This window comes from Danio rerio, chromosome 16 (genome assembly GCF_049306965.1).
Source record: "Danio rerio strain Tuebingen ecotype United States chromosome 16, GRCz12tu, whole genome shotgun sequence".
NCBI classification, from domain to species: Eukaryota; Metazoa; Chordata; class Actinopteri; order Cypriniformes; family Danionidae; genus Danio; species Danio rerio.
This window is the reverse complement of record NC_133191.1, coordinates 34661014-34676245: the sequence shown is the minus strand read 5'-3', so window position 1 is coordinate 34676245 and position 15232 is coordinate 34661014. Positions and strand designations below refer to the sequence as shown.

Genomic DNA, 15232 nt, shown 5'->3' with positions numbered 1-15232 from the left:
TTCGTATCAAATAAGTTAACTATTGCATTGAGTGCAAACATGTTAGCACCGCATTTTGTGACCGGAATAACACACGCGGCTTTCGGACGCTACCTGCCGTGTGCATCTAAGTTTCCGGGAAATGCGGAGTTTTTTTTCTGTCATTCGCCGTGCGGTATCAAACATTGCATGAAAAATACACGCTTAGAGCAGTATCTCGAATCAAATATCTCATTTGTCGCGAGGGGCATGAATGAATTCCCTGAATGAAAGAGCCGAACTGCAGTTAAAGTCCGACATTTAATAATTTGGCAAATAATTCGACTACAGATGTCCATGTAGGTTAAACACCATCCCTTTCTCCTGTGTATTTTGACTGAAACTCGCGCGTGCCCAAATAGACACTCCCACACCCTCCCACTTTAGTTTCTCCGACACTCCCCCCTAAACAGAGCTGGACACCCCCACTTTTCTGACTTTTTCCAAAGAAGAGGTGTGAAAACACCCTGCTGAAACGAGGGGGTTTCATGGCCCTTTAATAATCAAAAAGCTTGTCTAATTTACTAAACTTCTGAAACTTGTACAATTATACATTTTAAAATGACATGTACCAGTTCTTACATGTAGGAATGAAATTAAATGTGCATATGTTTTTTTAAACTTGATTAGATTATTAATAAAATGAGTGAGCAAATCATTAATCAACAATTAAAAAAATAATGAATTACATTTCTTATAGACTGCAGCAATGATAATTTGGTCAGGAAACTCTAGTAAATGATGTGCCATTTAAATTGATGCAATACGGCATCCAAATGATCATAAAGAGCCCATTATGTTTCACAGTACAAGCAATGTGCAAATACATACAATCATTAAATACCTTTTACATGACAGTATTAAAACACTCAAATCACATCTGCACAGAGTTATAAATAAATAAATACATACATTAAGCAATATACGCAAATTAAGGATAGAGATGATTGTCGAAACAGGCAGACTGCCCGTTACTGCAGAAACAGAGCAGTATTTGGCAATTTGTTTAGAGTTTTTTTTTTTTCTTTACTGAGTCCAGCAATTTTGTAATCCTCTCACACACAGTTTATGTGTCCTATGCTACCATAAATTAAAACAACTAGCTTTGTGTTGTAGACACAGTTTATAACAATATGCAAATTGTTGATATTTTAGCTTTTTTTTTTTTTTTTTTTTTTGAATAGCACAAATATATGTATATGTAAAAACAGCAGCCTACTTCCATAATTGGGATGTTTTTCAATACTTTATCGACAGCTACAATATCAGGAGTGTTTGGGAAATCTCTAATGACAGTACTCAAAACATGTGAATTACTTTTCAATGATCAAAACCACTTCATCACTATTTTAAAAGGAACAGTTCACTCAAAAATAAGTGATCTGTGATCATTTACTCACCTTCATTTTACATTAATCACCTTCAGTTTACATTAATCTTTTGAAGAATACCGGTGTATTAGCAATTTTGGCCCTCATTTGCTTTTATTATGTGTGTTCCACTGTACAAAAAATATGAATAATTGGTTTGAGATATTGGTTTGAGAGAAAAAGGGTGACTGATCAATGACTGTATTGTCATTTTAGGGGAGCTATCCTTATTTATTTTTTCTGTCTTATACTATTATTTAAAAATATTTATATGTACAGAAGACTCATCAGTCAAGTGTCTTTATGTTGTTGTTGTTGCAGCACAGAACGAAGTGTGTATTATATGTCAGTCAGCCTTTAAACACATAAACAGACATGTGCCTACGTGGTGATACCTATTAGGTTCATTGGCTGTGCTATTTTTATGTTGGGATCGAGCGAGAGAGAGAGGGAGAGTGGTGGGGGTGGACTGGTCTCTCCACTCCTCCTAAGAGCATTACGAGCGTGTTTGTTTGTGACATTAGCGTAGTGTGCTGTCACTGTCATATGGCAAGCCAAGGCAGTCGCGACTGGTTTAGAGCAGAGACAGTTGTTACAGATTGCAACCGTTCACTCTCCACTCTTCCCAGCAAAGTCCTGGGCTTAATCCAAAGCAGATCGCAGCCTGTCACTAAGGTAAGAGGCGACGACTCTCGCTAGTCATGGTGGAGATCTAAAATAACCGTTTCATGTGATTTTTATCACTCATGTCATTGGAAAAAAAGTGTTCACTGTTTTATTGCTTTAGCTCTACAACTTTTATTGTGTGTGTGTGTGTGTGTGTGTGTGTGTGTGTGTGTGTGTGTGTGTGTGTGTGTGTGTGTGTGTGTGTGTGTGTGTGTGTGTGTGAGAAGTTTGGTTGTTTCGTCTTTGTTAAAGTTGAGAAGTTGGTCCAACTGTTGAATTCTGTTTGTTGTATATAATCTTGAGAGTGTTTTGTGTGATGTTATTTATGTTTTTTCTAATTGAGGATATTTAATGTCAAAATTGTAAGCGATCATATTCTGTGATTTAAGAAATTACCTTTTTAAGTTTTAAATCCTGACCTGCACCATAATTATATATTGCTTTATTTAATGGTAAAATTGTGTTGTAAAGATTTTTTTTTAAAGTTTTGCTTTTGTTTCGTCTAAAATGTTTACCATCATCTGAATTTAAGAAAACTTTTGTATTATTGTAAAATCTTGGACGTATTTCTCCTTTGCTTTAATTAAAACCTTCTTTTTAAATTATTATTTTTTTTTTAATATGAGATATTTTTAAAATACCAAAGAACTTTATTACTGAATATGTTTGACAATTTTCCTTTCCGTCCTGTTCCCTTTCAGATTTCTCCTCCAGCCTCTTGTCTGTTAATGGAGTTCTGGCAGGGCAGCGGTGACTACTGCCACGCCCAACATCACACAGCTTGATCACGAGTGGAGACGCCCACGATTTACCCCTGAATGTCCGGAGGAACAGCTTCTCAGCTCTTCTCAGCTCTTAACTGGCATCGCAGCAGCTGGTAATTTGCTACCGGACACTGGTCCACCTGCCTAGTTGCCCGGCAGAGAATCCCTACCAAAAGGAAAAGGAAGACTCTTGTGGCCTCTGATTTCCCAGAAAGGCAGCTTTTACTTTTATATACTGATTAATAGTGGTTTATCTATCACTGAGGATTCTGCTAATTCTTGACACCTTCACTGTGATATACTGCACCTGTTGTAGTGTTGTATTGTGAGTGGAGCTTTTGAGGATCCTGGACTGAATTTCTGTTGCGTAGAAGGACCTCCGGTATGGCCTGGTTGAACGGTCTGTACCCCGTCGAGGTCTGCTACAACAGCATGCGCTTCGTTATTACGCACAACCCAACCAATCAAACATTAGACACCTTCATTGAGGTGAGAGATCAGGCAGACATGAGCAACAGCATTTACAGACGTACTGATCAAAGTAGCTACTGTGATTTGAACAGCTACCAAGAACACATTAAAACATTTACACAAAGCCTTAATGCACATTTTGTCAGTTAAACTTGTGCAATCTTGTTTCCTCAGGATCTGAAAAGGTATGACGCGAAAACAGTGGTGCGTGTGTGTGAAAGCACCTATGATAAAACACCGTTGGAGAAGCATGGAATTACGGTCATGGTGAGATGCGTTTTTCTGTCATACTGTAAACAAGTGTCATCTGTAAAGTGTGTGTGTGTGTGTGTGTGTGTGTGTGTATACACAGTTGAAGTCTGTAGTCCCCCTGAATTATTAGCCCCTCTATTTATATTTTTCCTCAATTTCTGTTTAACAGAGGGATTTTTTTCAACACATTTCTAAACAATAGTTTTCATAACTTATTTCTAATAACTGATTTATTTTATCTTTGCCATGATAACAGTAAATAATATTTTACAAGATATTTCACTTTAGGGCGAAGCAGTGGCGCAGTAGGTAGTGCTGTGGCCGGTGCTCCGGTTTCCCCCACAGTCCAAAGACATGCAGTACAGGTGAATTGGGTAGGGTAAATTGTCCGTAGTATATGAGTGTGTGTGTGGATGTTTCCCAGAGATGGGTTGCGGCTGGAAGGGCATCCGCTGCGTAAAAACTTGCTGGATAAGTTGGCGGTTCATTCCGCTGTGGCGACCCCGGATTAATAAAGGGACTAAGCCGACAAGAAAATGAATGAATGAATATTTTACTTTAATTCACTAGGTTAATTAGGCAGGTTAAGGTAATTAGGCAAGTTATTGTATAATGGTGGTTTGTTCTGTAGACTATCAAAAAAAAAAAAAAACAGCTCAAAGGGGCTAATAATTTTGTCCTTAAAATGGTGTTTAAAAAAATTAAAAACTGCTTTAATTCTAGCCAAAATAAAACAAATAAACTTTCTCCAGCAGAATTTTTTTTTATCAGACATGTTTTTTTTTTTGTTTTGTTGTTTTTGCCGTCCATTAAATGTTTTGTTAGTTTGAAAAACCTGACAAAGATGATGAGTGACATTAAATAAGAAAATTGCTAATCCTTTTTAGTATTTATACATTTCTACAATGTTGCTGATATCTTTATCTCAATGCTTTTTCTCAATTATCTATGTACGAATATATTCGGATATTGTCTTATTTGACTCATTCAACGTTGATATTATTAATATGATTAAACATTTTAAACAAATAAAATTTCAGTTTTAACGTTAGATGTAAATTTGGAATTAATTTAAAGTTTTTTATGATTTTTTTATTTATTTCCCAATTTTAAATTGAATGGGAACTTGAGTAAATTATCACTGTTTTATTTGTAGCATAATAATTTCTTATTTAATATGCAAGAAAAAAAAGATTTTCCCAATGTAATACTAGCACTTATACAGTGACCTCTAGTTATTTTCCTGCTTTCTTTCATTGTTTTGTTTATATCCTGTAAAAGCTTGTATGTCCCGTGATGCGTGCACACACTTACCCTGCCACCTGAATCTAATAATCTTGGATAGTTTCCTGATCATGGGAGTGAGTGTCACTCCACACCACACCACTCTTCCTTTAATTAACACTTCAGCTTTACTACAGTGATGCTACTGTAATTAGTGGTACTTTAATGAAGGTGATGGACTTCTTCAGACATCATGTAAAGCCTCGGTCTGGATTCATATGGCCACATCTTCACGACCCTGCTGCGATTATCTAATCCTGAAGCACACATGCTGTATAAACCAGCCGCCCAGTCATGTGAGATGATGTCAAGTGGAGTGAGATGAGGTTGCTTTCTGTCTGCTGCTCCGAGGGGAAATCTTCATCGAGGATACAAGCCTATAACTTTCTTCCAAACAACAGACCTTTCCCTGCCTTCGCTTTTTCAAAAACAGCTTGAATCCAACATCCACATGTGTTTTCAATTTGGCTTGTCAGGATTTTCCTGTTGCCACGGTAACTGGAGGAGATCTTGATTCCTCTCCCTCTGCACTTTTTATAAAGACTTATACACCCTTGTACCCTTTTACCCTGTTAAACTTCTCATTAAATGATAAGACATATATTTGATGATACGTTCTGGTGGAATCTTAGAAATGTAGCTATGTCAGATTGACCTGAGGATCTTGTGCTTTGCTTTTATAAACTCTTATGTTTGAAGTACATGAGAAGTGTAGCAGATGCACTGTAAATCCTCCTCTGTGCCATCAAGAAAACAGTCCTTTTCTTCAAGACAGAAATAACGTTGAACAAAGAGTCTGTGTGAAAGCTGGACAAGATGTATTGATTTAATCTGCTCCTCTCAATCAAAACAATGTGGAGCTTGTAAAAAACATGACTACTTTTATCCAGACAGGATTTAGTTTTGTTTGCGAGTAACTCTTCTTTTAAAAGGATTCACATTACCAGAACACTTGAAGTACCCCATCACGTTTTTCTGATCCTTTGCTTTCATGCAGTTTGAAGTGTAGCTGCAAATATAAAAGGTCTACAAAGTTTTACAGATCAAAGCCTACAAGTAGTTATTGGCTGCATCCAAAGTGGATAACACTATAGTTTAAGTTCTGATTCTCACTAATAACTAATGGCCTATTACTTGCCAATTATTAAGATTATTAAAATGACTTCTAAAGTACATTTCCTGCATGATATTATTCTACATCTCTAATCTCTAAAATCCAAAGCCCAACTACTAGCTTAACCAGTAATAGTCAGTTTAAGTCAGTAGTCAGTTAATGGTTTATTATTAGCAGGAATTGTACTGTATGACTCAATATGGCATAATCTCTCCAATAGGTTATGAGTAGATAATTATTCTTTATTTGACTGGGACTGTCAATATTATGATGTGATGATGCAAAACACAATTAGGACCTTTTAAGATGGCATAATAGTAGCATTTAAAAGTGAAAGTGCGAGTCTTTTATTCTTACAAAACTGAACTATAAAAACGTTTTCTCAGACTGCTCTAGGGCTGCACGATTCTGCCTAAAATGAGAATCATTAATTTTTTTTTATTTGCCTAAAGTGAAGATCCCGATTTTCTCACTGTTCTGTAGATGTAAAATAAAGGTTAATATGAGTAGGCTATTATTATTGTTATTCTTAAACATCTGGTAAAACAACACTAATAATATTAGGCCTATGTGTAGGTCTGCTGTTGGTTAAAATGCTACATTTTGTATAGTCTTGGAATGGTGGACTTGAATAGACTTTAAATTTGTCCTGTTTGTTAATGCACAGTAAAGTGATTACATCAGAATGCAACTATTCATAATTCTAGAGTTGAATTATTATATTTGGGACATGTGCTTAACATTATTAGAACATTTTGTTTTCTTAAATCAGACATTTGTCATTATATTATTGTATTATATTCAACATTATATAGGATAGAGTAGCTCTGCTGACCTAGTAAACCTTTATTTTCAAGCACAAAACTTTGTTCGCTATGAACACAATGCTATGCTTGTCGTAGTCATAACTTTAAAATGCGATATGATCCTTTAAATGATGTGCGTGATTTTAGTTTCACTTTCACTGCCGAGTGCAGATCATGTCATGGCTGTCATCACTTCGAGAGAAAAAAAAACATACATGCAAGTCGTATTTCCCGTTTGGCTCTTAAGCGATCGCTCTGCACAAACTGAAAGTTATTTACACCTTTTTTTCACAGTCTATACAGTTTCTGTTCCCACGTTTTTCCGATTAATCGTACAGCCCTGGACTACTCCTATATATGTTATGAGCATCACCAACAGTCTCGTCTAAGTCTCACACCATTTGTTGAGCTTTTATTGCTGTTGTTGGGCTGGTTGGGATACTTAATAGAGCCACAGTAAAATAAATAAAAATAGAAAACAAAATAGACTGCTACAGTATGATAAGCTGTTTTCAGTATTTTTTTTAATATATATAAATGCGGCTTTGGTTAGCAAAAAAAAAAAAAAAAAAAAAAGAGTCAAAGACCCAAAACCTTTTCGAGATCTTTAGTCTTTAGAGGCCTTGCTGTGATTGCTGTATCAGATCTGATCAATCACTGTATTACTATCAATGGTGCATAACAACAAATAGTTTTGTGTAATTTTTCATCCAAAGATATTTCAATGGTGAGAACAGTCACCTTTGATTCAGGTATATCAGTCTAATCAGACCATGTTTTGATTGCCACAGCATTTGTGCTTCACAAGGAGGTCAAATTCCCTATAGTTTTCTCTCCATGTTGACTTTTATTTGCTCTGTGCTCTATCTTTTCCCTCTGTTTATGTACCGTGTGGGTTTTTTGTTATATAAACTGATCACTTCTGCTCTTCATAAGAGATGAGGCAATAGCTTTGCTGGGGGTCAAAACATGGAACGGGATTTCCTCTCTATTTCAATCAACTCCAGATGGATTTAAACAGTCATCCTCTCCATTTTTACACCGCTGGATCACATAAAGTTCAGTGAACTTGATGACAGGTTGTGTAGTGTAGTTTCAGTGTATGATTAACCTGGGGATTTGTGCATTTTAGATCCTATTCGTTTCAGAGATGATGTTAAATAGTCTGCAAATCATTCTGATGTAATCATCTAAATTGTTTTCTAGTCATGAATGTTCTTTCTGATCAGCAATTCATCACATCAGTGAGTGGATGCTTCTTGTCAGTATCATATTCTCCGAAGTGAAAGTTTTGAAAACAAGATCGGCTTTAATGGAAGCAATGACTCTGGAGTGTTGCTTGACAGCAAACAGGTGCTTCAATCCTCTCCGGCTCTCTTATATGCAGAGGCTCGAGTTGCTGGAGAAATAGCAGCTCTGCAATTCGAAGAAAAAATGCCAGGGCATTTTCCACAATTAGGCCCCACACTGCTTCTTCTGGAGTCCGTGTGCCCTGGCAAGAGTACAGAGCACTTCCATCTTGGAATGGACTCCTGGAATTAATAGCCTACTGTTGACATACCAGACAAGGAGGGGCCTATTAACCTCTTAGTGGATTAAAATGTTATTTTTGTACAGGGAGATTCTCATAGACGCTCCTCGTAGAAAATGGTCTCCTCTATTAATGTCTCCTTTTCTGAGAAAGCAGCGATGCAAAAGCACCATGCTCTGTTTGTCAGTGTATTTTGACCCAGCACATTTGCTTCTAAAACATCTATCAGCTTTAGTCTTCCCATAAAACACTACCTGTAATGAAAGAAAAAGGATGTTTTAATATGTGCTCGTGAGTTGGGTTGTGCTTGGACTGATCTGCTGACGAATTCATCAAACCCCAGAAGCGTGGAGAGCATGCGATGTATTAACCATACATCAAGTGCGAAAATCATTAACCACGTCAGAAATGTTCTATTTAAAGGATTCATTCACACATTATTTTCAAGTTTTTTTTCTTTGTGAAACACATTTTGAAGTTTGTCTGTACAATTCATTGCCTCAATGGGATCTGCTGTTGGTTTTTTGAACCAACAGTTAGTGAATTATTGTGCATTTAAAAATACTTTAACATTCTTACAAATATCTTTTGTGTTACTCAGAAGGAGGATTTACAGATTTGAAACAATTCCATTATGTACGCAACCTCATTTTTGCTTTGCTAGTTCATTTTTTTTCCCTCTTAGTTCTTACATAATTCAGCATTTTTGATGATTCAGCTTATGCACGTGGTGTTAAATGGAGCTGTTTGTGACGGATCCAATTGAACTGGTTGAGTTCACAGGACTAGTGAAAGTGAGATGTTTGCCATTGCAGAACTTGTGAAAATCACACAGGAATCATCAAAGGGATTCGCTGGCTTCTGTGAATCTGAGTTGTCAATCAGAGGCATTATGGAGCACCACCTGCTGGTGTTGACTGGAATCATTTGCTTAACATTTCCTTATTCTCATCTGCGAGTGTTTCTGTATGAGAGTTTTCTTTTTAAGGGAAATATAGTGACATGCTGTAGTTCATAGATATACATAGACATGAACCTATCCCGGTGTTTGTCTCCTTTAGGATTGGCCGTTTGATGATGGTGCACCTCCTCCTACAAAGATCGTGGATGACTGGATCAGTCTGCTGAAGAAAAGTTTCTCAGAGGATCCAGGCTGCTGTGTCGCTGTGCACTGTGTGGCTGGACTGGGCCGGTGAGTGAAGGATAAACACCACTTCACTTCATCCTTTTAACTCCTAACCAAAGCCACCTTTGCGGGGTGTAAAAATTAAATTCAGCATTATCAAATCATCGTGCCATGTCAGTGGTGTGCCCACACTGGACCAGTGCACTGTTGTTTCAAAGAGGATTTATTTGGCAACTCAAAACTTCAACTTAAAATTTTGGTTGAGCACTTTACAAATAACAACTGTTACCTACCTGTGTAAATGATTATGCATCGTATTGTTACCTCTCCTATGTCGATGTTGGTTGTTAATTCTATAGCATAAAGCATACAATTTATGTTAAGAGAAGATAATTTGATGCAGGAAAATACTAGTCTAGTCTAGATCTAATACTATATAGAGGTGAGATGGAGACTAATATCCACTTCAGTATTGGTCAGTAGTTTAAACAAAAAATCCCTACTAATAATGGGAAATGAAAATATTTAAATTAAATCAAAAACAAAAATGCTCTATAATATTTTTTTATAATTGTATTAAATAATAGTATTTTTTAAAGACTTTAAATTTAAATTATGTCAATAAAAGAACACAAGCTAATAAAATATCCACATTTTCTGACAGTAAAATTGAGAGGCATCATTTTCCACTATTGCAAACATTAGGAACCAGTCAACTTTATAGAAATGTCCTGTCAGTGCGTTATTTGTGCTAACGTTGCTTTTTTCACTTAATATGTGCAGTACATGCATAGATAAATATAAGGGTACAAGAACGCAATATTTACAGTGGAACATTGAGCTATTTTTAATTTTAACTGCAGCACGTGCACAAGCTACCTGACGATGCGCTTTGTTACTATGTGCTCTACTGCATTTGCACTTTGATCAATGCAGCATAGCCCTTTTTTGGCTCATTGTTTCGATTGAAAACCAAAATTGCCATTTTTTTTGCCAATACAAATGTGGCGCATAGTCTATTAATATTTCCAAAATAACTTTGGTTTAAATGAAAGTTTCTGAAATTTTTATACAGTTCCACGTGTAATTTCCCAGTATGCTGTTGTTAAGAACATGTAGACGTGCAAATACTGAACTGAATCTGATGGGTCAAGCTTTATGTGGCTTGCTTCTCTCTCTTACAAAAATTCTCAAACAAATCAACAGTCTTTCCCAGGATCTGTTGCTCTTTTTTTCTCCCTCCTCAGAATGCAATCATGTGTGTGTGTGTGTGTGTGTGTGTGTGTGTGTGTGTGTGTGTGTGTGTGTGTGTGTGTGAGAGAGATATTTCTGGCAGAGCTTTAGGCTGACTTGTGTTCGTATAGTGTTTGAGGCCTTTTGTTTACATTTGGTTTCTCATCTCTATATATATATATACACAGACACACACACACACACACACACACCTATATATATATTTTACCCGAAATACCCCTCAGCAGCAGGCCTCTCAATCTTGGCCCTTGTTCTCTCCAGGTCAAACCCATTCTCTCTGCCTGACCACTGCCTGCCAAAACCAACCAACCACACGGACACACAATATTAATCCCAGTTTATTATTCAAGGCAGAAAGGTTGACGTCCGAATACAAAACAGGAAGAGGATGATAAGCAGCTCTGTTAATTGCTGTTCCATATCTCCATTGTCAGTGTTGCCCTCTTATCTACTCTGTCAAAATACACAGACCTTAATTAAGCAGCGCTCAACCCATCATTCTGAGGCAGTTTACCCTGACTGCCCTCCTCTCTCTTTGACCCCTGAGCTTTTCTGCACCCGTCTCTCTGACGTAGGTTGCAGGTCCTGTGGGAGCCCTCTGTGCTTTTTGACTGGAAGCCAATGTTTGCTTTAGTAGGCTGGGTTTGTGTTGTTATGCATCGGAAAGGGGCACAATGAGTGGAGACTTCAAAGCTGTCAGGACCCTCAATGCAAACTGGAAAAATAGACACAGTCTCTAACAGGGACTGATTAAATGTATTTTATTAAAAATGGTGATGGTGCGTATAATGATATGATATAATAATAATAATAATAATAATCTTACTAATCTATAATTGATACCATCCATATAAAATGAAAGGATTTTTTTGTCTTTTCATGCCCTTTTCCAAACTGGGAAACAAAGAGCAAAATGTAAAAAAAATAATAATAAGAAAAAAAAGTTGTTTTTGAAGCAAATTACAGGACTAAAAACTGAATTAACCTAATGTCAAATTTAGGGAAAAAATTTATCTAAATTAAAGTTTGGTTTAAAATTATGCAGAGAGATGCAGCAAAATTTACTTTTCAACATAATAAGTGATAATACATAATTTAATATTTTAAAATAATGATTAAACAACTGTATCTCCATGTTTTAACATTAATAAAAGTTATTAATATTAATTACTAAAGTAATTTTTGTTATACTTTTTAAAAAGTTTCATGATTCAATTAAAATATTAGGTCATGGCTTTTTGGTTACTGACTTTATTTTAACCTTTGAAATGGAACCCAGAAAAGTTGAAAACAAACATTTTCTGTTACATTGTGTTCAAAGCAGAAAATCTAATATTCTGAAAGGTATAATAAATAATCGATTAGGTGTTCTTAGCTGAAACTTTAGACGCATTCTGGAGACACAAAAGATTCATCTTAAATCTTGAAAAAAAGGGGTGAAATAGGTGCCCTTTAAACAATAATTTATTGGTACAGTAGCAGTGTATTTATTGTGACTATATGTGCTCTGTATGTGCCTTTCAAAGTATGAGGTATTCACTCACAAGAAATGTCAGATACCTGTTCTCACATGCATTAGGTCAGTGGTTCCCAACCTGGGGTCCCCAGAGTTCACAAGGGGGGCGCGGGAGAGGATAAGTATTGAGGTAGAAAAAGGCATAAAAATGCTCCACTATTATATAGGGCTGTACAATTAATCGAAAATCCGATTTCGATTTCAAACGATTATAAAAAAGCATTAATCAAGATAAACGATTATGTGCATCATATACCGCCACCTTTCCAGCTGTGCACGCGTTGCTCTTAAAAGCGCGAATGTGTGTGTGCAGCACGCACACGCAGCCAGAAGCATGCGGCCAGTCAGCATTCGCTCTCATTTGCACACTGAGACGAGCAGAGGAGCGCAGACATCTAAAGTCATTAACGTGAGCGCTTTAATGGTCAAATAGGTGTCAAAACGCGGTGTTTCGTGATTATTTATATTAGCCCCCATTTGTGTAATAAACAAACAAGTTGAGAATCAAAAGACGTGAAAGAGAAACCATTAAAGAGACAGCGCGAAATATTCCTGCTGCCGCCTGTTTTATCATTAATCAAACATAACGAGAAAATGTTTCTCTGAAGGATTTTTGTAGCTAAAGTGTTTTTCTTACAGTGAAGATGCTTAAAGCAGTTTGTTTAATATTTTTATTTAATTTTATTTATTTCTCTTTCCTTTGCAGGCTGGAAAATAACTGTATGTAAACACTTGAAGTCAGAATTATTAGCCCTCCTGAATATTAGCTGAATATTAACTTTTCCTGCCCAATTTCTGTTTCATAGAAAGAAGTTTTTTTCTGAACATAAAAGTTTTGATATATCATTTCTAATTACTGATTTATTTTATCTTTGCTGTGATGACAGCACATAATATTTTACTAGATATTTTTCAAAATACAACCATTCAGATTAAAGTGCAGTTCAAAGGCTTAATTAGGGTAATTAGGCAAGTCATCAAAAATATTTATTGCTTAAGGGGGCTAATAATATTGACCTTAAAATAGCTTTCAAAATATTTAAACTTGCTTTTATTCTAGCTAAAATAAAACAAATAAGCCTAGAAGAAAAATATTAGAGGAAATACTGTTAAAATTCCTTGTTCTGTTAAACATAATTTGGGAAATATTTATAAAAAAAAAATTCTCAGGAGCGCTAATAATTTTATTGTATTTTTTCTGATACTCGTTTTGAATAATCGTGATTACAATTATGACCAAAATAATTGTGATTATGATTTTTCCCAATATCGAGCAGCCCTACTATTATATATGTATTTTTTAGTACCAAAAAAAAAAATCAAAACACATGCTTAAAATTCCAACATAATAGTAAAAATAATTAAAATAAATAACTTTAAATAATTATTTAAATTTTGCTCACTTGCGCAATGTGGTTGTCCAACTTCTCATAAAGGCAAAATCAAAACAAAAATGGCAGAGAAACGTAAATGCAATGATTCTTTAGAGGTGAAGAAAAAGATTAGACAGTATGTCAAAGCCTACCTAAATTTTGGTTTTATTGAAGGCCAAGACAAGTTAAAACTGATTATTTTATATTTTGTATACATATTATATATTAATATTACACAAACACACACATACTGTATGTATGTATGTATATATATATATATATATATATATATATATATATATATATATATATATATATATATATATATATATATATATATATATATATATATATATATATACAGTACATATGTGTGTGCGTGCGTGTGTATTTATATGGTGGGGGTGCTCCAATGTTTGTATATGTTCATGGGGGGGGCCCCTAAGAAAAAGTTTGGGAACCACTGCATTAGGTGGTGTTCTTTCTGTGAAAACTTGAATGCTTCCTGGAAAACCTATTGTTTTGGTGATGACGTTTCCTGGTATTAAACACTGTGTGTTTGTTGCAGGGCTCCGGTGCTGGTGGCTGTGGCTCTTATAGAGGGCGGCATGAAATATGAAGAAGCCATTCACCTCATCAGATTGTGAGTGCACATTACACCTTACAGCAAAACGACAACACGCATTCAGTACAATAAGTGAAACATCACAGTGGATGATGATACATGACAGATATTGTACTGCATAAACTCATTACAGCAAATTATGGTAATTTACACAGATGAGACATGATGCATAATAATCTACCGTGATGCCACAATGACATGGAACACAGCTCTAATGTGTCACGGCAAACAATGTAGCAATAAATATAGTAATTACTGCCTAAATTAATGATTTACTATTTATAAAAGTGTTATTATTAGTATTATAGTATTAGATGCACAGTGCTCAACATAATTTAATACATTACATTTTGAAAATGATCAATTTTTCAGTGAATATAGATAAAATATTTTGGTGCATTGAATAAAACAGATTTAATAAACGGATATATTTATTAAAATAATATTTTAGTCACTGAACGTCTTTAAAAATAAATTGATAATACATTTATATTAGAAAATATAATCCAAAACCAATCCAATTTCAAGAATTTATATATATATATATATATATATATATATATATATATATATATATATATATATATATATATATATATATATATATATATATATTTTTTTTTTTTTTTTTTTTTTTTTTTTTTTACATTTTTCCCTAACATTTAAATTTTGGTGTACTAATTTTGGATTGTTGTCATAAGTTTTTTTTGTTAGTTTATCTCAAGATTTGGTGTATATGTTGAGCACTGTATATATAAATGCATAAAAGGTGTGTATGTATAACATGCATGTCCAAAAAAATCTTTACATAATGAGTAATAATTTGTAATATTTTCCTTATTAATAATAGTAATTATTATTATTGTTATCAAGTGTTATTATTTCTACTACTGACTAATAATAAACAGTATGGGTGGATTTTAAAGATTTAATCTTTAAGTCTTAAATGATGTGTATATACAGTTAAAGTCAGAATTATTAGCCTGCCTTTGAAATTTTTTTTCTTTTTTAAATATTTCCCAAATGATGTTTAACAAAGCAAGGAATTTTTCACAGTATGTC

General features: G+C 34.8%; 1 protein-coding gene across 2 annotated transcripts in view; it reads left to right on the top strand.

The window, feature by feature from the left end:
• The window catches only part of ptp4a3b (protein tyrosine phosphatase 4A3b), a 47204-nt gene that overhangs the window by 28046 nt on the left and 3926 nt on the right, over positions 1-15232 (top strand). The window contains exons 1-5 of one of the 2 annotated variants that reach the window (XM_005158177.6): positions 1905-2063; positions 2756-3307; positions 3464-3556; positions 9338-9468; positions 14114-14188. In XM_005158177.6, coding sequence (XP_005158234.1) covers positions 3203-3307; positions 3464-3556; positions 9338-9468; positions 14114-14188 — 404 coding nt within the window. In that variant the 5' untranslated portion in view covers positions 1905-2063; positions 2756-3202. Of the gene's footprint in view, positions 1-1904; positions 2064-2755; positions 3308-3463; positions 3557-9337; positions 9469-14113; positions 14189-15232 lie in introns of those variants that run through there. The other variant, XM_690988.11, reaches the window with a different exon arrangement.